We start from the raw sequence: 18,414 nt of genomic DNA, 5'->3' as shown, positions 1-18,414 counted from the left end.
CAGATCGAGCTCGCGCAATCACGGCACCATGAGCCATTTGCGCTGCATGATCATGTACATATGGTCATTCTTCTGTTCGACTGCCTCAGAGCGCACCTGCACGAGTCTTGCGGATCGCCTCGACAGCCTCGGCAATCGTCCTGTCCTTGGCGCGGTACTTGAAACCGAACGCCGCCTCAGCCTTGGAGCCGTCGTACACGATAGCCTTCGAGTCGAGCTCGGCACGGAACGCAGGGTCGGTGTTACCGCGGGTCAAGCCGGCAGTGTTGGCCTCCTTGTCGGCTGTCGCGCCAATCGCGAGGTCATTGTTGAACAGAGTATCCGCCGAGAGGATATAGCGCTCGCCCCCAGCCTCGGGCGTCGATAGCGCCTTGACCGACGCGTAGGCCACGTCCCGCACGTCGACGACGCCTGCAAACTCCTGCTTGAGAGTGTTGGCATCGGCACCCGGCTTGAGCCAGGGCACGACGATGCCGACGCTGGAGGGGATGCCCTGACCAAACGCGGTCGGCGGGCCAAAGTTGAACGAAGGGTTGATAGACACACCGTCAAAGGTCGGCTTGTGGTCGGCAAACCACTTCCAGAACGCGCGCTCAGCCTGAGCCTTGGACGCGGCGTACTTGACCCGTCCCGATGCTGCGGCCTCAAGTTGCAGCGCCTCGGCGACGCCCTCGTCGTTCCACTGGGCCTCGGTGTACACCCTCTTTCCGTCGAGTTGGGCCTCGTTGCGGACGACGGGTCCGATGGACGCAACCGACGATAGGATGACCACGCGCTTGACGGGGGCCAGAGCAAGCGCGTCGAGGAGGTTGACCACGCCGGCGACGGCCACAGCGATCATGTCAGACGCTGGGCCCTCGAAGCGCATGTCGACCGGAGAGGCGAGGTGGATCACCCCGTCAATGCCCTCCACAGCCTTGTCGTAGGCTCCCTTGACATCCATGTTTTCCACGATCGTGTACGAGATCGACTCGGCGTATTCCGGGAAGAGGGTCTTGACGTACTCGCCCTTGTCAGGCGTGCGGACCGCCACGCGGACGGTGTAGCCCGAGTCGAGGGCGGCCTTGACCGTGTGACTTGTTTCGTCAGTCTCGTGCTGTTTGGAGCTCGTCACCTCAACTTACGATCCAATGAATCCTGAGGCACCAGTAATGAGGATGAGACCAGAGTCGAGCGCAGGCATTGTGCAGTCTGGGTGTTTCGGGTGAAAGTGCTGGGTTGAAGACATGTCGAAGCCGTGCATCTCGTCGTCTTTTTATATGCTTCCTCGTCATGATGAGCATTCGCCACACATGGCCACCACTCCACCACGCCTGTCGACACTCCATAATTCGACATGGTGGGCGGAGTAAGTACAGTACAACCTCGGTGACTAAACGCCCTGGGAGTTCAAGGCTTCGTCAGCAGCATCTATTCGAAGCACTCGAGAGTGGACTTCGCGGTGAGCCACCTCCCTAGAGTGTGTCAGAAGCCAAGTGTCATCTCGATCTTGGTAACCGATAAGGCCAGCCGGTAGCTGGGACATGCCCAGTAATCACGGGATGATAGGCGGCCCAGGGGCGACTCGTAGAGGCGTCATGCGAGACCCAAGGTGGATGGCGTGCAGGTCGTTGAGGATTACAAAGCTCTCAATGCCACAGTGGGGTCATCTACGTTCTCGTGTGAACTGTGTGGACGGTGGACGCGGTAGGGTGAAAGGAATGGTCGGCGTGGTCGTTGCTAAGAGCTCAGCAGGAGTGCAAGTATTTGACGTGACAAGACGTCAGCTGTTGTCTTGTTAAGCAGATCCGTCTCGACTTGAGCCTCCAACTGACTGGATGACACTTAACAGCGGCGTGATCTGACCACGACCCCGACACACCAGCCAGGCTCGGGCCATTCGGTAACCAAAGCCCCCCGAGCCACACCCCACTTATCACTCCACGAACTAGTTGTTGTGGTAAATGGCCAGGCGCCTTCTTCAACAGCGCCAACGGCGTGTTCAACGGATTTGCCCTCGCTGTGATAGTCTATGCCGGCGCGGCCATGATCGGTGAGTGCGGCTGCGGGTCTTGCTGACGTCAGGCTTGACCTCCGGCTGGCGAGGCCAAGACCCGCGGCCGTGACATCCGCCGTCCTGTCCGCCTCGTCTTCATCCGCATCTATGTCGTCTACGTTCTTACATCGGGAGGGTCTTCTTCCATCATGGTGCGTGTGTGGCATCGCTCCACCAGCTTGAGTTAGGCTAACCCATCGCAGTCTGTCGTGATCGCATGGCATGTCCGGTCCGCCGGTCCGGTATTGGGCTCCGACCCTCGACCTTCTTGCGCCAGGGCGAAGCAGCACGCCGCGCGAACGCGAGCTTGCGCAACCAGCTCTCTTGCTTGCGAGACCACATCGCTGTCGCCGTCGCTGCGATATCGCCCCGCGCGGGCGGCAGACAGAAGGAGGCCCGGCCAGGACGGCAGCGACTTGTGGCCTGCCGCACCCGTCGGCTACCTCGCCTTTTGTTGCCCAACGGCGGTCTGACTGCTTGACCACTTCCTCCGTCATGACGACCGCATCTCCACATCTCCATCAACCCATCCTCCGAATAGATCACGACGAGATCGCGCGAGACGGCGACACGCGCTGGATATAGCTCTCGCCAAGGCGATACTGCAGCTGGCCACGCCCACGAGGTTGGAACCCCGGCTTGCCGGGCACTGCGAGACCCTCACAATCAGTCTACAAGCGACAGCCGTAAGCGCGCTCGTTGCAGCGATATGCTGAACGGCGCCCATAGCCGCCGTCGCCGGCCGGCGTATGGTGTCCGATGGCGCGATGCGGCGACCCCGATATGGTGCTCCCACTAGCGCGCCAAGGCAACGAGAGCAGCGATTGCATTCGCCGTTGTCGGCGGGTGGTCTAATTGTGGAGCGATGACACTCGATAACGAGTGCGCGGGGTGATGTGACGTCTTGATCGCGTTCGACGTCTTGATCGGGTTCGTCGTCTTGCTCTTGTTCCACAAGCACTGTGCTACCTACATCGCGCCAAGCAAAGTCGTCGGGCCGCGATAAAGGCAACTCCACACCGGCCATGACGGCCTCCGCCCAAGCTTGACGGCAGCCATGGCACCAGCGAACACGGACATCGAGTACACGCCGAGTCAGGTGTGGGGCGGCGGCGGCGGCCCGCCCGCCTCTGAGGACAACGACTACAAGGACAAGGAGGCCGACATCGCCGGCGCCGACGCCGACGCCGATGTCACTACCCCGCCGTCGTCGTACGCCGAGTCGCTGGCGGACGAGCGGACAGGCCTGCACCGCGCCCTCAAGGCGCGGCACCTGTCGATGATTGCTGTCGGGGGCGTCATCGGCCCGGGATGGTTCTACAGCAGTGAGTGGGTTGGGGCTGTACTCGGCGTGTTGCTCACACCGGCGCAGTCGGCACTGGCTTCACGTACGGCGGGCCCGGGGGCGTGATCATCGGCTTTGGCACCGTCGGCGTGCTCCTCTACCTGATCATGCAGAGCCTCGGTGAGCTGGCGGCGTTCATCAGCGTGACGGGCAGCTTTACCGACTACACTGCGCGGTTCCTCGACCCGGCGCTCGCGTTCGCCCTGGGCTGGGTGTACGTTGTACTGTGGGGCGGCTTCCTCATCAACGAGTACTACGTCCTCGGGCTGATCTGCACGTACTGGCAGTCCAAGCTGCCGTGGTGGGGCTTCGTGCTCGCCGGCTGGGTCTTCTTCTACTTGTTTGGGTGTATCGGCGTACGGGGGTACGGCGAGGCCGAGTTCTTCTTGACGTGGCTCAAGCTGCTCTTCATCATCAGCTTCTTCCTCTGCTCGGTGCTCATCACGACCGGCGCGATCGGCGACGGAGGCCACGTCGGGTTCAAGTACTGGCGCGACCCGGGCGGCTTCTCGGACGGCGTCAGGGGTGTCTTCAAGTGCTTTTCCCTCGCTGCCATCTTCTATGCCGGCGCCGAGATGATCGGTGGGTGTGGTGGGGTTGGCTTAAGCTGATTGTGTCGTAGGTTTGACCGCAGGCGAGGCCCAGAACCCAGGCCGCGACATCCCTCGTGCTGTCCGTCTCGTCTTCATCCGCATCTTTGTCGTGTACATTGGCAGCCTCTTCTTCCTGGTGGGTGGCGCCACCTGCACCGTGCTGATGCCCAGTCCCTCGTGATCGCATGGAACGACCCCAACCTGTTCAACGGCACGCAGACGCAGGCGACGTCGCCGTACATCCTGGCCTTCACCAACGTGGGGCTCATGCAGGCGGGCAACGTGCTCAACGCGTTCATCGTGAGTTGCCACCACCCCGGCTGAGCAGTCAACTGACCCTGCGGCCCAGCTTACGACCGTCTTCTCGGCGATCAACGGCGCGCTGTACGTCTCGTCGCGCTGCCTCGTGTCCATGTCGCGCGACGGGTATGCCCCCAAGATCTTTGGCGCGACCAATCGCTACGGCGCACCATATGTCGCCGTCGCGTTCTGCAATGCGTTCGGCCTGCTCGCGCTGTTGAATCTGAGTGACGGCGCGGTGGTGGTGTACAACTGGATGGTGAGCATTGGCGGCGTGTCAACGTTCATCACCTGGACTTCGTGAGTAGACCCGACTGGCTACAGTAAGCTCATGAGCTCACTCCGCCCCCAGCATCGTCGCATGCCACATCCGCTTCCGCAAGGCCCTCAAGCTGCAGGGCATCTCGGTCGACGAGCTGCCGTACCGCGCCGCCTTCTTCCCGTACGCCGCGTACGTGGCCTTTGCGGGCGGCTTCTTCCTCATCTTCTTCCAGGGCTGGACCGTGTTCCGTGAGTGACGCGCCTCGGGTTATGCCTGCCCTTGCTCACACACCCAGTCCCGCCGTTCGACGTGCAGACCTTCCTCATGAACTACATCATGATCCCGATCTTCGTCCTCCTCGCACTGGGGTACAAGCTGATCCGGAAGACCAAGTGGGTCGACCTGGCCACTGCCGACCTGGTCACGGGACGCAGGCCGTACCGCAACGCGTCGTACGAGAAGGAGGGCGTCGCGAAGCGGCTGTGGGCCAACACTTTCGGTTAGCAGACAGAGCATACTTAGCACACATGCATCCACACTACAACCGCTGGTCGAGCCACTGCGAGATGGCCGCGAGGTCAGAGTTTCTCCACGTAGGCGAGTAGACGGCCGGCAGCTCCGCGCTGCCCGGTACCGGCGGCGAGTCGGCCGCGACCGGCAGCGTCGTGGCGACACTGAGCGGCGACGCAGCGCTCACGCGCGACGTGAGGCTGCCCGGCGAGCCCGGCACCGCGGTGGGGCTAGCAGTGAGCGCCGCGGCAGGGTATCCGAACGCCGACGGCGCGGCGCGCGGGTTGGGCGCCGTCGCTGGCCGCCGTGCCCGCAGGGGCGGGGACGACGGCGGGAGCGGGAGAGGGCCAGTCGGCGGCGGAGAGGGCAGCGGGAGATCACGCGCCGGGGCGGTCGCTGGCCGGCGGGCAAGGCTACGATGTACCGGGCTGGCGGTACGCGTCGCGCCAGCCGCAACGAGGTGCTGTCGGCGCGCGAGCGGGCTCTCGGGCGTCGTCGCGCGCACGTGAGCCTCGTCCGAGACCGGCGCCGGCGCAGTAGGCGGCCACGTCGGCGCCGCGGCCGCCGCGCCAGGCGGGAGCGGGCTGCGTGCCCTCTCCTTGCTCGGACTCAGCGGGCGCGGCGGCGAGATGGGCAGGACGCGCGCGCCGAGCGGCGGCGGGCTAAAGTCGTCCGGAGACGGCGTGCGCGTCATCACTGGCCTGTGGTGGTGCTCGGCCTGGTGGCTGTGCCGCGGCATTGCGTCGTCGTAGCCCTTCATATACTCTTCCGCTTGCGCCTGGGGTTCGGGCGCAAGGCGCCGCTTGCGTACCGCGAGGAGGAGCAGGATCAGCGCGAGCGCGAGCGCGACCACCCCGCCCGCGACACCGCCCGCTAGCGCGCCGGCGTTGAGCGCCGAGCTGGCGGAATTGTCGGCCGCGACTGTCGTCGCTGGCGGTGGTCTCGCGACGGACGGGACGGGCTGCGGCGCCGGCGCAGCGACGGGGACTGTCACTGCTGTGATTGTGCCGCTGCCGCTGCCAGTGCCCGTGTTGAGCGGTGCCGCGGAGCTCGGGTGGATGTGCACTGTGAACTGCGCCGTGCTCGGCGCAACCGGTGCAGGCGTGCCGGCGTCCGTCACCGCCGACGGGGCTACACCATTGGTATTGGCGTTGGTGGCCGACGTGCCGCTCGTTGTCGTAACATCGCCCCCCGCGCTCGTCATGTTGCCCCCGCCATTGGCACTGCTGCTCCCCAAGTCGCCCGTGGAGCTGGAGCTCTCGGTGAGCGACGAGCTCGCGCCGTTATCGCTGCAGTGTCGTCAGTGCCGTCCGTCGCGCAGTGAACTCACGTCGTCGCGCTGCTCGAGCTGCGTCTGTGACCGCCCCTTGCCGCTGTCGAGTCTGTCGCTCCCGCACTAGTGTCGACCACCGTCGTGTCGCTCGCGCTGGTGCTCTCCATTCTGGCGGCGGAGTGTTGTGTAGTTTCGACAAGTCACAGACGGTCAACACCAACTACCGCACACACCCCGGTGCGAGCGAGAGCGCATAATGTTTGGCGCTTGCTTGCCTGGATGGGGGGGCTGTGCGCCGCGTCGCCGCCTCCTGCTCCCCTCGGGGTGCGGCTTGCGTGCGAGGGGCACGGCTTGTGCGCGTTTGCGATTGCGCGGGGTGATGGGGTGGCGTGTGCGTCGAGCGGAGTGGGGCTGCAAGCCAACTGGGGTGGTGTAGCCGCAGCCACATTGCAAGAACCTTCGTCAGTGCCGCAACCTTCCGTGCCACGCCAAGCGCCACCAGCAACGCCATCACCACCACCACGACGCCAGCGTCGTCAAGTATGCATAAGTGCCAGGTAACATGCAGCAGTGTACACAATGAGTAGAGAGAAACCGTCAGCAGTACAATACAAGCCCGCGCTACCACCAGCGGGGGAGGAAGCGTGACAGGAAGCCAACAGCCGATGACGACTGTGGCGTGTCGTCGAGCGCGTCGTAATCAATCGGCTCGTGGTCGCCGACGCCGTGGCGCGTTACTTCGTTGTTCGGGCGGTCGGCAACGTAGCGTCCGGGCACAAGCGGCATCGAAGGCCAAGCCGCGAGTGTCGAGGGGCCAGGTCCAGCCTCACCCACCTCGATGTCGACGGCGCGGCGGTCCGCGATCGCCATGGCGGCCGCGCTGGGTCCGGGACGGGGCGGAGTAGGTTCACGGGAGAGCATCGCCTCGGGGATAAACACCGGAGGCATGACGCACCCGCCGTCGACCTGCGCGTTGTACGGCGGAGGCGGGGGTGGCGAGTGCGTGCGGTAGAGGTCGCGGGCATACCTAGGAGGGTCGGAAGACGCACGCAGGCGAGCGGCCTCGCGGCGGGTGCGAAGGTGGGGGCCGCCGCGCACAGGGAAGATCGGGAGCTCGTATCGTGGCGGAGGTGAGAGCTGGAGAGCTGCCATCTGCTCAGGCGTGCGAGCAGCGGGAGCGGGGGTGAGAGGCACAGGGGCACGTACAGGGCTGCGTGCAGCGCTGAGGCGCGATGGGCCGGCGACAGGCTCGTCGTCGTCGCTGCCGATCTGGGTCGCAACCTCATCGGCATCGGTGATTGCCTCGAGCACCAACGGGCTACCGAGGCGCATATGGCGACGACTGGGCCCGGGCATGTCGTCCTCCTCGTCGCGAGAAGGCGCAGGGAGAGACACCGCACGCACGCGGCGGTCCTGCTCCACGGACGCAGAACGCGCCTGCTCCGCCTCCTGACGGCGGCGAGCGTTGGTAAAGCGCTGCTCCCGAATGCGTGCACGGAAGTCGGCCTCGTTGCCGGTGTTGTAGGGCTGCGGGCGGTGACGCGGGCGGTCGTCGCGAGCACGAGCCGTGCGGTTGAACTCGGCAGCGATGCGCTGGGCTTCGGCGGCTGCGGTGGCCTCGGCCTCCGCTACCCGCTCCGACTCGGCTTGCTGGCGCTCGGCTTGAATACAAAGCTCCTCGGCCGCAGCCACGGCCGCTGCCTCCTCTGCGCGGCTAATCGCCTCGGCGACGGCGGCGCGCTCTGCCTCGCGGCGCTGCTCGCGGTGGGTCTTGAGAGCCGCTAAGTACGGCATCTTGAAGGACAAGAAATGAGCCACCTCGGACCCGCGCAGGTCACGGCGACGCTGTTGGCGGTGGGCGGCTTCGACTGCTGCCGCCGATGCACGCTGACGCTTGCCGATAGTCGATGAAGGAAGGGCTGAGGCTGAGAACGCGAGGAGACCTAACGCCGCGTCGACCTGCTCCGAGTCGAACATCTCGACGTCCTCGCCAGGCGAGGCTAACATCTTCTCCACCTCCTCGTCCTCGTCCAGAGCCATGATGGCGGTTGAAGTCGCGCCCCAGGTCTCGTCGTTCTGTGCCCATGCCATGGTGGAGCCACGCTTGGAGCGGTATCTACGCAGAAGTGCAGAGCGCGCCTGCTGGGCGGTCTTGCTCTGCTTCATGGCCTCGACGTAACTGAGACCAGGAAGAACTGGACGAGCTTCCTCAACGTAGCGCCAAGTGTGAAGAGTGCGCCTCATGCCCTTGGGTTGGTGGAGGCGACCCTGCTCATCCATGAGTTTGATCTCGTCCGCCTCCTTGACACGGGCGAGGAAGCGGCGTGTCGTGCGCTGCGCATGGGCCAGAAGGATGCGCCTGACGTTTGAGCGCGAGCGGTGAGACTTCTCACGGGAGGGAAGGAGGGACGTGGGTGATGATCGCCGGAGATGCTGGGTGTCGTGGGCCACGGCTCGGGCCGGCGGGTCGCGATGGGCTGGGCGACGCGACTCGGCAACTGAGACGATCTGCGCCTCGCCATGTTGCTTGCGGGGGTCGCCGGGGACAGTCTTCTGGTAACGGATCCGCGCGGCGTTGCGAGGTGGGGTCTTGGGAGCCGGAACCAGAGTAGAGGAGATAGGAATCGGGGGACGAGCACTCGTGGAGGCAGTGCGCGATGAGGCGAACGCCAGCAACGTGCGGGCCGCCGCGCTGTCATGGGCACGAGCCCTCGGAGCAGGTGTGGGGGTGGGCGGCGCGGTGTTGAGCTCGAGGTCGGAGCTGGCAGCGACTGCGTCGTCGTCGTCGGCATCATCGTCCTCGGCGACATCTGACTCGGGTTCGAGGTCAGAGCTGATGAACCGAGCCGTGCCCGTCTCGTCCGCGTCGTCGTCCTCTTCGCCCGCGGCTTCGTCTTCCTCCTCATCAGGCGCCGCAAGCTCTAAGCGCGGCCGGGTCGGCGTCACGTCTGGCGACGTAAGGTGCGAGTTGGAGCGCTTCAGGCCACTGGCGCGCGGGACAGAGCTCGAGATAGGCACGAGCATGAACCCTGCCTGGGCGGCGAGCTCGGCCAGCTGGGACGGAGACGTCGCGAGCGGGGTGGGTAACTGCAACAGCGCCTCCACGCGACGGCGGCGGCTCTTGTGTGCAAGCGGCGAGCGCTCACCATCGGACTCTTCATCGGCGTCCGATCCCGACGAGTCGCGGCGGCGTAACGGCGTCTGGACGCGTGGCAGCGGCGACGGCGAGGGCTCAAGCACAGCGAGGACTTCCTGCGCGTCGCTCTCCTCGGACGTGGACTGCGGCCAGTTAGCTTGCCTCCTCGCGTGTGGTACTCACGAGATCAATCATGCCCCGCGTGAGGCGGTCAACGCTGCCGTTCGACACGACACGGCGCTTGACGAGGTGCGCGAGCGGGCGCGACCTTGCAGGGTTGGGGAGGGGCTGGTGGTGCGCGGCGGTGCGCGAGTCCTGGCGTCAGCGGCGGCGACGCGACACGCTACTCACCCTGCGGTGTGGGCGGGGGCGTGAGCTCACGCGCTTCTTGGTACGCGCGCGGCGGGACGTCGTGCCGCCCATCATGTCTATAGAGCGGGTGGATGCAAAAAGCGTAGAGGGAGAGATGGCGACGCCGCCGAATCCATACTCTCGCGGGTCGACGCCCTTGCCTTTGGCCCCTCCTTTGGGGGACAATGGGAAGGATGCGAGGCTCTGCTCGACCCAGTTGTCGTCGTCATTGTCCGACCCACGCTCCGTCTCAGTATCAGAGCCAACCATGTGCTCGATCTCGAGCGCGGACCCAAGCGTCGTGTCGCTGTCGGCGGCGGTGTCGTCGTGGTCCGTGGACGAAGCGGAGGGGGTACGGAACGCCAGGCGGGCGGGTAGCGCGCGGAGCGAGGAGGGGTGCAGCGGGGCTGTAGCGGCGCGTGACGGCGAGCGGCGCAGAAACGAGGGCACGCCGAGCCCAAGCGACGACTGTGCGAGCCCGAGAGACGAGCCCGAAGACAGGCTCCCACTACGCTTGCCGCCGCTGCCGAAGCGCGCGAACGCGTCATGGTCGTTACGCAGGCTGAGCTCCAGGCGCCGGGTGTAGCGATCACGCGCGGAATGGGGCGGGGGCGCTGGTGCTGGCGCTGCAGCGCCGGGGTCTGTAGACATTGTGTGTGTGTGTGTGTGTGTGCGCGTATACGTGAAGAAGAAGAAGAAGGAGAAGTGGAAGTGGAAGAAGAAGACGAAGACGAGTGACAATGGGAAATGTCAATCGTAGGGTTCAAAGCGCGGATGCTGGCCCTGATACCACAAGGCTGGGTCGACACAACGGCAACGGCAACGGCGACGGCGACGAGCAGCACACAGCGAGCGAGATAGCATGCATAGTGAGTACACCGCCGCCGTATGCATGCTCGCCACCACCACCACCGCCCCCGACACCACTGCCGCCGTCCACTGCCAGCGCTATCTACGCGCCAAAGTCACTCTGCCTGACTTTTGTCCAAAAGTGGAAATTGTGCCGCCGAAAGAAATGCTCCTGAGACATTCATGTGGTCAGTCCTGAACAGAGTGGTGGCAAGTGGCGAGATGCTGCCATGTCTAAAGGCCAGCGCGAGCATGGATGAAAGGATGCAGCGAGGAGGAGGAGGAGCAAGGAGGATGCAGAGGGAGGCCGAGTGATGATGCACAATGGAGGCGCATGCCGCGCGCGCGGTGCGTGCGCCGACGCCACCCACCGCTCGGTGCTTGTTGACAATGATGCCCAGAGGCATGACGCGTGCCTCTGCTCGACGCGGCTCGTTGTACTCTGCGATCAAATGACCTGGCCAAGCTCAGGCTCAAGCTGCCTGTGGCTACTGCACTCGCTGTACTCGAGAACCCATGCACAACAGCACTCCTCGTGTCTGTCAACAGCTCGACGTCGCGCGCGTCGCTCGCGTTACACCCCTCCCCTTCAGCCAGCCACGCCAAACGCCACAGCCACCACCACGCACCATCTGTGCATCTCGCCACCACCCTGCAGCTGACCCTGCCTCCTCACGCCGCGTCACGTCCGATCACCTCTCCCACGCTCGCCGTCATCCTACTCATCGAACGCGAGCAACTCGTCCAAGCTGGGCGGGAGGAAAAACTCCTCGAGGCCAACGAAGGGCACTGCGTCGGACGGCGCGGCGGACGTGCCGAGGTCGCCTGACAGAAAGAGGGGCAGCGGCGCGTCGGGCGCCACCCCGGCACTGTGCAGCGCTGCGGGGTCGACGTCGACCTGTAGGCTGGTCAGCCACGCCTCGACTGCCGAGCTCGGTAGTGGCGTCTCCGCGGCCCCGGTGGCACTCCGCTCCGGGAGGATGTGCTCGCGCCGGGCCTTGCGGAGCATGAGGCGGAGGGAGCGCGCGTAGCGGCCAGCGGGGACTGCGTGGCTATCAGCAGGCAGCGCCTACGCGACCATGTGTACCTACGTTTATCCAGCACAGCCGCCATCGACTCGACGTCCTCGGCCACCCGCTCCAGATCGAGCTCGTCGGGAAAGAAGCGTGCAATGCGGATCAAGAATGACGCAGCGAACGCCGCGCAGACGTCTGGGGGGTGAGCTCAACCCCAATTAACTTGACTCACGCGTGTAGTGTGTCCCGTGGGGCAGGTTGGCCGAGTACTGCGGCGGTGTGAGCTGAGCTGAGCGCGAGGTGGGCTGCGCTCGCGCCTGCCACTTACATGCCTCCCGCGCAACACAAAGTCCACACACCGCGTGGCGTTGTGCATTGCCCTCAGTGCTAACGCGCGCTTGTCGTCACTCATCGCCTCGACGTCGGACACGGAGTGCACCCCGCGCAGGAGCTGCGAGTTGATGAACAGCTCGGCGAGCTGGCGCTGCATCGACACTGGGGGTGGGTGAGCACTTGCCCAACCTAACCCAAGTCGCCACTCACGACTCTCGCGCACAAAGCCGCGGCTTTCCCCAGAACGTGCGAGGACGTCGGCCCAGTGCCGCTCCCACGCGTCGAACTGCTCGTTGGCCCACTGGAGCCGCGACAGCGTGTGCCCGTCGAGCGGGGTCTCGGGCGCGGTAGTGAGCTCGACGTGGAGCGGGGCTGGGCGTGGGTCAGCCTGCTTGTCGCTGCGAACCTACCCCGCAGCGCCAACAGCTCGACAGCGTAGATCAACCGCACGTCCGACGGCAGACTCAGCGGATGGTCGAGGAGGAGGCGCGAGTTGTGGATCGTCGCGTCTTCGCGCACGATCGCGGCCCGGCCAGAGCCATAGGACATTTGGTGTTCGAGGCGGTACACCTGCGCGAGTGAGCGAGCTAGCTCGCGGTGGCAGATACCCCCCCATCGGCGCAACTCACGCAGTACCACACCCTCGCGCGCTCCAACAGCCCGCGCTCAGCCTCCACCTCCTCCCTGCCCCTCCCAGCCCCCATACCGCCGCTCACGAGCTCCCCGAACGCCCGTCCCAGCCCCAGCTCGGTGGCGATCCGCACCGCGTGCCCGGCGAGCAACCACCCGTTGTTGTCGGTATACGCCGCGAGCAGAATCAGCGCCTTGACCGTCTCGACTGAGGCTGCGGGCGCAATCAGCGTACCCATGGCCATGCGTTCGGCCGTGGCGCGGCATATGCTCTGCGCCGCGCTGACGCTTGCGCCGTCGCGCGACACTGCGCCGACGAGCATCACGGCCGTCAGGGAGAACGCATCGCGCGCACGCAGAGCAGCGAACGTGTCGTATGCGCCGTCGTACGCGTTGATAAAGCCGCTTGCGCCGGCGTAGAACTGCTCCACGAGCGCGCGGCCCTCGGCCTCGGACACGAGCCCGGCGCTCACGGGGTCCAGCTCTGCGTGCCCCTGCCGCGGCGCAGCGCCAGCGAGGCTCGCCATCGCGCCGAGCGGGTTGGCCATCTCCTCCATGGCGAGCACGTCGGCTCGCGGGCTCGCAGAGCGCCGCCTCGGGCTCGCGGACCGCCGGCGCGCCTCAATGGACTCGGGATAACGGCGTCTATTGGGGCTGGGGTATGATCGTGGTGACTCGAGTTGGGGACAAACGGCGCGCACGACGTCGCCCAGCAGCCCGCGCACGGCAGCCATCTGCTCCTCGAGCGCGTGGACCCGCCTACATACATGGGTCAGCGGGACGCATACAACGATACACCTACTCGTCCACCCCTGCCCCCGCGTCGCCGTGCGCCGCGCGCGGCTTCTCGAGCACGCATTCCTGCTCGCTCAGCCTGCAGCGCTCGCATGGCGGCGTGGAGGCACCGATACAGCGGATCTTGGCCCGCCGACATGCGTTCTGCGGGTAGCGTCAGTCAGTATTGTACCCTTCGACGAGGACGGCGGCGGGCTCGTGGCTCGCCGACTCACACACGCGCGGTTCACCCGCGTGATCGTCCCCCGCCGCCTCTGTGGCGCCTCCTCGCTCCCCTCCCTTGCAGACACACGCTGCGCCGCGTGCCGCGCGTAGCTTGAGTAAGCCATCGATGCTGTGTGGTTGCATTAGTTGGATCGTGGTGGATGTTTGTGTTGGGTGACGATCGATCTGCGACATGCCTTCGGAAGTTCGGGCCGGGGCTGCGGGCCGTCACACGGAACAACGGTCCGGATAGCGACAACGGCGACCATCACGTCGCCGTCGACACTCGCACCACCCACGCCAATGTTACACGTATGCATCTGATCCGCTCGCCTACCGCCTACACACAGCGCACAGCAGCTCGGCTGCACGCCCAAGAATCATGCAAACAACACACCGCTCCCCCTTCGGCGCTCGCTGCGCTCGCGCCTCGCCCCGCGGCTAGGTCGACAAATACCCCATGTCAAACCCGGGCGGGAACAACTTGTCAAAGATATCCGCGTGGTCAAACTCGGGCAGCGTCGCAACTGACAGCCCTCTAGCCCGCCGCTGCTCCATCGCGCCCGCGTAAATCTCCTGGAGCGCGCCAACGACCGACCGGATGCCAAAGATGAAGCCGAGATCCGGCTCCTTGAAGTGCACCGGCGGGAAGCGGGCCAGCGCGAGCCCGCTAGCCTCGTCGAACAGGGGCAGATACCCCTTGCCCATGTCCGGCGGGTCCTTGACACCCTTCGGGTACGGAAACAGAATATCCTGCCCCGTGGTCGTATGCGCAAAGTCGACGATGCGCACAACAATCTCGCCGCGCACCTTGCGGTGATGGTGGTGGTGCTGTGCCTGTGCCTGCTGCTTGTCGTCGGGGACATCCGCACTCCGTGATCGCCGCGAGCCCGTCGTCATCGACATGCGCCGCTGTGGGAGGCCAGAGAATAACGACCCGGACCGCTCATGCGGCGCGCGGTGCACATGCTTGGCAAAGTGCTGCTGAATCTCCTTGTCGCCGTCGTAGATGAGCAGGAGCGAACAGCCGTAGAACCGGAAGCTGTTGAGCGTCGACAAGATGGCCGCCAGGTTGTACATCTTCTGCATGAGGAACGGGATGTGGTCGGCCAGCACGTCGTCGCCGTCACTCAAGAATTTGCCGAGGACACGGGGGAAATCCGCCGTCTTGAGCTCACGCCCGCGGTACTTGTTCTTGGACGTAAACTGCTGCGTCGCGTTGTTCCAGACCTGCAGAGTCAGCTTCTGTACCCCACACCCGAGCAACCCACCTGCATGCCACACATTCTCACGCCCAGAGTGCGGCTAGTAGTCGCGTCGCACTTTTTGCGCTGGCTGATCTGTTTAAGGGGCGTCGCGTCGTAGCCGTACTGCCGCGTGCCCATCTTGAGGTCAAGCACACACGGCTTCTTGAGTCTGCCCGTGAGATCTTCCATAAAGATGAACAGCTCCTGGCGGGTCACGTCGTCACCGCCGTTGGACGCTTGGAGGGATGGTGAGCGGGGAACGATGGAGCCGCGCGGCGACGTGATGGATGGGGCTGGCCGAGGCGGCGACGGAGCGGGGTGGCGTGAGTCCAGCGGGTCAATGTCTTCCACCAGCTGCGGGCGCACAGTCGGGACTCGCTTCGAGTGCATCGATAGCGGCTCGTCGTCGTCCATGGAGAATAAGCCGCGCTCCGTGCTGTCGTCGCGTCTCCGCCGGGCAAAGTCGTTACCGCCGGCAGCGACATTGCGGTCGCTCTGGGTCCGGCGCACGTCGCCAGTCGTATTGCCGTGGCGCATGGCAGGGCGACTACGACGTGGCGGCGCAGAGCCCTCACGGTCCTCCTCGTGCTCGTCATCCGCGTCATCGTCGTGATGCCGAGGGAAGTGCAGGCCGCGCTTCTTCAGCCGCTTCAGAATCGACGAAAAGACGTGGTCCTTGAGCTTGTTGTTGACAGTGGTGGAGCCAGTGCCGCCAAAGGCAGGATGGGGCGACATCATACCGCTGGATGTCGCTGTCGCGTCAAACATGCTGCTGTGCCTGTGAAACGCCGGCGTAGAGTTTGTGTGGTGCAGCTGCCGGCTGGAGGGTGACGGCTGTGGCGTTGCAGGCTCGTCACGCAGCTGCTGTTGGACGTGCACCAGCCTGGGCGATCCGGCCGACAGCACCGACGCCGCCACATCTCCGCCGCCGGCGCCAGCGCCACCACCACCACCTAGCGAGAGGCGGCTGAAAGAGCTGGACGGAGAAAACGAGCTGTGCTGGAGCGAGTTTTGATGCGGCGAGCGCAGGGACGACTGGGTGCCGTCATCCTCGTCTGCGCTCGGACGTCCTCGACCTCGCCCACGATCTTGCAAGGATGCCGTCGACCGAAATAGCCAGTCAGGCACAACGTGTCGGTTAAAGTCGAGCGAGACTTCTGGCACCTCGGCCACGTCGTCGATGAAGTCGGGCGATCGCAGCTGCATGTCGGCGCGGTGTGCCGGTGTCGGCGGATGCGAGTCGATCGGCGACAGCGTCAGGTCGCGTTCGGCAGCGGGGGTAGCCGATCCGTCGGTACCGGTGCGGACGTGGCGTCGGTAGTTGACGAGCATGACACCGAGATAGCGCGGGATGTACGGCAGCAGAGCCGGAGCGAGGCGCTCCACATCTTCGTAAAAGATATTTTCGCGGCTCATGAGCGGCTTGCAGATTGCTGCGCGTGTGAACTGGTAGATGCTGCTGTGACCGCCGACTGCATGGCCATAGGGCTGCAGGGGGACCGTCATGGCTTCTTCCTCAGTCTCGGTCTCGCTGCCGAATTGGTCAATCTCAGAGTCCTCTGACGGGCTCGTCGAGCTCCAGCCCGAGTCCTCCTCGTCAAGCGAACTCGCCGCCCGCTCGTCATGGGCGTACGACCGACGACGCGGAGATGACACGATGCGGACATCTGCTGTCTCGGTTGTCGTCGACTCGTCGGGCGGCACGTGCTGTTGGTGCTGGATATCCCGAGAGCTGCGCCTCGACGCCCGGCGGCTACTGCTCTCGCCCTTTGTCGGTGACGATACCAGTGGCGAGTGGCGCCCCGGTTCCACCTTGTCTTCCTCCGTGACGTCGTCGAGGTACGATCGGGACGGGTCGTCGCCGGCGCCGGTGCCGCTGCCGCCAGTCGGCTTGCGCTCGGGCTTGCGCGACTCCTTGAACAAGCCCATGCCAATGCTGCCCTTGCGGGTCTGCTTGGCCATGGCGCTGCGGTCCATGTCCTCTTTGGCCTCGTTGAGCACGCGCAATGCGGCTTTCGGCAGGGCAATTTCCCCGCCGTTGGCCCCACGGCGGATCGCGTCCCCGAGCGTCGAGTCGAGGTCGTCGCCACCCAGGCGGAGCGCCGGCGCGTCCGTGTCCCGCTGGAGCGAGAACTTTTGGTCTGTCGAGTAGTGGGGGAGGAAAAACTTGTTGCCGAGGCTGCTCGCGGGAGCGGCATGGCTCGGGAGGCGGAGCGAGTTTGCGCGTGCCCGGAAGCCATGGTACTGCTTTGAGCGGAGCGAGGGGGAGGTGGGGTGGCGAGACGACGACGCAACGGCATTGCCAGCCGCGTCGCCGGCATCCATGTCGAGGCTGCCGCTGCCGGCCTTGTTGGGGCGCAGTGAGATGGTGACGCTGCCAATCTCTCGATCGCGGTCACGATCGCCCCGGTGGTGCTCGCGGTCACGCCCGCTGTTTGCCCTCGACTTGCCCTTGTAGCTTCTTGAGCGCGGTGCCGAGTGTGGGGAGAGTGGCGATGGGATCGAGTCGATGGGGGAGGCGAGCGAGGAGAATGTCGGGTCGGGTGAGGGAGATGCCGAGTGAGTGGTGGTGGTGGTGGTTAAAGGCGCGTGTGCCTTGTCCAGCACACTCTCTGGCTGTCGAGGCCTCGGAGCGTGCATGGTGGTGGATGTGATGGGGGGGTGTAGGGGTGGGGTAGATGCGTGCTGGGTGCTGTGGAGCCAGAAAGATGAGGTCTCAGCGTCTGGGCGAGTGGAGGGGCTGGCTGGCTGGCTCAGTACTCACCTATGATGATGATTGAGGTAGTAGTGGCGAGGGTTGCGAGCACATGCCAGTCAATGCAGCAGCAGTAAGCAGCAGGTACCAACCAACGCTGTGGAGTCGATGTTGTGCCGGCGGTAGCAGCCTGCCTGCCCAGGACGAGATTATTTTGGTGGAGTCTGCGCGCGTGTTGGGCCTTGGGTCGACGAACGTGGGGGTCCCACGTTTCTATGTCGAGAGATAACAGGAGCGAGGGACAGGAAGGGGAGGGGGGCGGTGGGTCGGGGTCTTGTGTTGTGTCAAACAAACATGGAACAGCGGCGTCGTGTGTATAGCTGTAGCAGTGACAGTAATAGTAGCGAGTGTGTGGGAGTTGGAGTTCAAAGTGCCGTCGTCGTCGTCGAACACGTTTATGAAGTGCAGCAATGTCGAAAGTGGAATGCGACTTGTATGAAGGATGCAGTAAAGTGTCAAGTTGAAACGCGGCGCGGGCTTTGACTTGTCGCGGGGCGGGGCAGGCAGCGGCCAGCCAGCCAAGCACCCACCCGGCCACCACCACCCACCACCCAACACCCACCACCCGCTATCTTCCCTCTTTTGCATTCCGACCCCCTGACGGACATTACAGCACGGCACATCCCAGCTAGCAAGCAGCGAGCGAGCAGAGACGGAGCGAGACCCAAAGAGGTATAGACTGAGCCAGCAATGCGTGCATATCACCTCATGTTCATATAATAATCCCCGCAATGTCGCAACGAATCAATCATGACGGATACTGCCATCAGTGACGACCGA

General features: G+C 64.8%; 6 protein-coding genes across 7 annotated transcripts; 1 reads left to right on the top strand and 5 right to left on the bottom strand.

Annotated features, from left to right (window-relative positions):
• Positions 1-85: 85 nt before the first annotated feature.
• On the bottom strand, positions 86-1,183 carry azaE_4 (Ketoreductase azaE; the record flags this gene model as incomplete). The annotated part of the gene is made up of 2 exons (XM_062773331.1): positions 86-1,076; positions 1,125-1,183. 2 exons carry the CDS (start codon positions 1,181-1,183, stop codon positions 86-88), a joined length of 1,050 nt encoding a protein of 349 aa, XP_062629315.1.
• Positions 1,184-2,278: 1,095 nt separating this feature from the next.
• On the top strand, positions 2,279-5,074 carry AGP3_3 (General amino acid permease AGP3). 2 transcript variants are annotated; one of them, XM_062773329.1, is made up of 8 exons: positions 2,279-2,721; positions 2,765-3,360; positions 3,408-3,962; positions 4,003-4,109; positions 4,145-4,273; positions 4,323-4,573; positions 4,626-4,783; positions 4,831-5,074. In XM_062773329.1, exons 2-8 carry the CDS (start codon positions 3,093-3,095, stop codon positions 5,037-5,039), a joined length of 1,677 nt encoding a protein of 558 aa, XP_062629313.1. In that variant the 5' UTR covers positions 2,279-2,721; positions 2,765-3,092; the 3' UTR covers positions 5,040-5,074. The 2 variants fall into 2 exon arrangements, with proteins under 2 accessions (XP_062629313.1, XP_062629314.1); XM_062773330.1 differs by having other exon boundaries at positions 2,279-3,360.
• LOC62_05G006813 (uncharacterized protein) lies at positions 5,074-6,485 on the bottom strand (the record flags this gene model as incomplete). Its single annotated transcript, XM_062773328.1, has 2 exons — positions 5,074-6,334; positions 6,376-6,485. The coding sequence occupies 2 exons, from the start codon at positions 6,483-6,485 to the stop codon at positions 5,074-5,076; spliced, it is 1,371 nt and encodes a 456-aa protein (XP_062629312.1).
• Positions 6,486-6,939: 454 nt separating this feature from the next.
• LOC62_05G006812 (uncharacterized protein) lies at positions 6,940-10,478 on the bottom strand (the record flags this gene model as incomplete). Its single annotated transcript, XM_062773327.1, has 3 exons — positions 9,806-10,478; positions 9,638-9,769; positions 6,940-9,597 (listed from the first exon to the last, which is right to left on the bottom strand). Exons 1-3 carry the CDS (start codon positions 10,454-10,456, stop codon positions 6,940-6,942), a joined length of 3,441 nt encoding a protein of 1,146 aa, XP_062629311.1. The 5' UTR covers positions 10,457-10,478.
• An 894-nt stretch (positions 10,479-11,372) lies between these two features.
• prtT_1 (Transcriptional activator of proteases prtT) lies at positions 11,373-13,757 on the bottom strand (the record flags this gene model as incomplete). Its single annotated transcript, XM_062773326.1, has 9 exons — positions 11,373-11,698; positions 11,746-11,865; positions 11,903-11,939; positions 11,999-12,165; positions 12,214-12,375; positions 12,414-12,573; positions 12,633-13,392; positions 13,436-13,572; positions 13,644-13,757. The coding sequence occupies 9 exons, from the start codon at positions 13,755-13,757 to the stop codon at positions 11,373-11,375; spliced, it is 1,983 nt and encodes a 660-aa protein (XP_062629310.1).
• Positions 13,758-13,941: 184 nt separating this feature from the next.
• On the bottom strand, positions 13,942-18,065 carry SPCC970.08 (putative inositol polyphosphate kinase). Its single transcript, XM_062773325.1, has 3 exons — positions 17,644-18,065; positions 14,904-17,571; positions 13,942-14,862 (listed from the first exon to the last, which is right to left on the bottom strand). Exons 2-3 carry the CDS (start codon positions 17,517-17,519, stop codon positions 14,074-14,076), a joined length of 3,405 nt encoding a protein of 1,134 aa, XP_062629309.1. The 5' UTR covers positions 17,520-17,571; positions 17,644-18,065; the 3' UTR covers positions 13,942-14,073.
• Between the last annotated feature and the right edge of the window lie 349 nt (positions 18,066-18,414).

Source organism: Vanrija pseudolonga, chromosome 5, assembly GCF_020906515.1.
Source record: "Vanrija pseudolonga chromosome 5, complete sequence".
In the NCBI taxonomy this organism is placed as follows: domain Eukaryota; kingdom Fungi; phylum Basidiomycota; class Tremellomycetes; order Trichosporonales; family Trichosporonaceae; genus Vanrija; species Vanrija pseudolonga.
This window is presented reverse-complemented; position numbering and strand designations above follow the sequence as displayed.

What these genes read in the sequence shown, in the direction of transcription:
- SPCC970.08 (XM_062773325.1), bottom strand. Translation starts at nt 17,519, where the DNA reads ATGCACGCTCCGAGGCCTCGACAGCCAGAGAGTGTGCTGGACAAGGCA. An exon ending in TGAGAATGTGTGGCATGCAG is followed by an intron (nt 14,863 to 14,903) that starts GTGGGTTGCTCG and finishes CTGACTCTGCAG; the next exon opens with GTCTGGAACAACGCGACGCA.
- AGP3_3 (XM_062773329.1), top strand. Translation starts at nt 3,093, where the DNA reads ATGGCACCAGCGAACACGGACATCGAGTACACGCCGAGTCAGGTGTGG. An exon ending in CCCGGGATGGTTCTACAGCA is followed by an intron (nt 3,361 to 3,407) that starts GTGAGTGGGTTG and finishes ACACCGGCGCAG; the next exon opens with TCGGCACTGGCTTCACGTAC. An exon ending in TGCCGGCGCCGAGATGATCG is followed by an intron (nt 3,963 to 4,002) that starts GTGGGTGTGGTG and finishes ATTGTGTCGTAG; the next exon opens with GTTTGACCGCAGGCGAGGCC.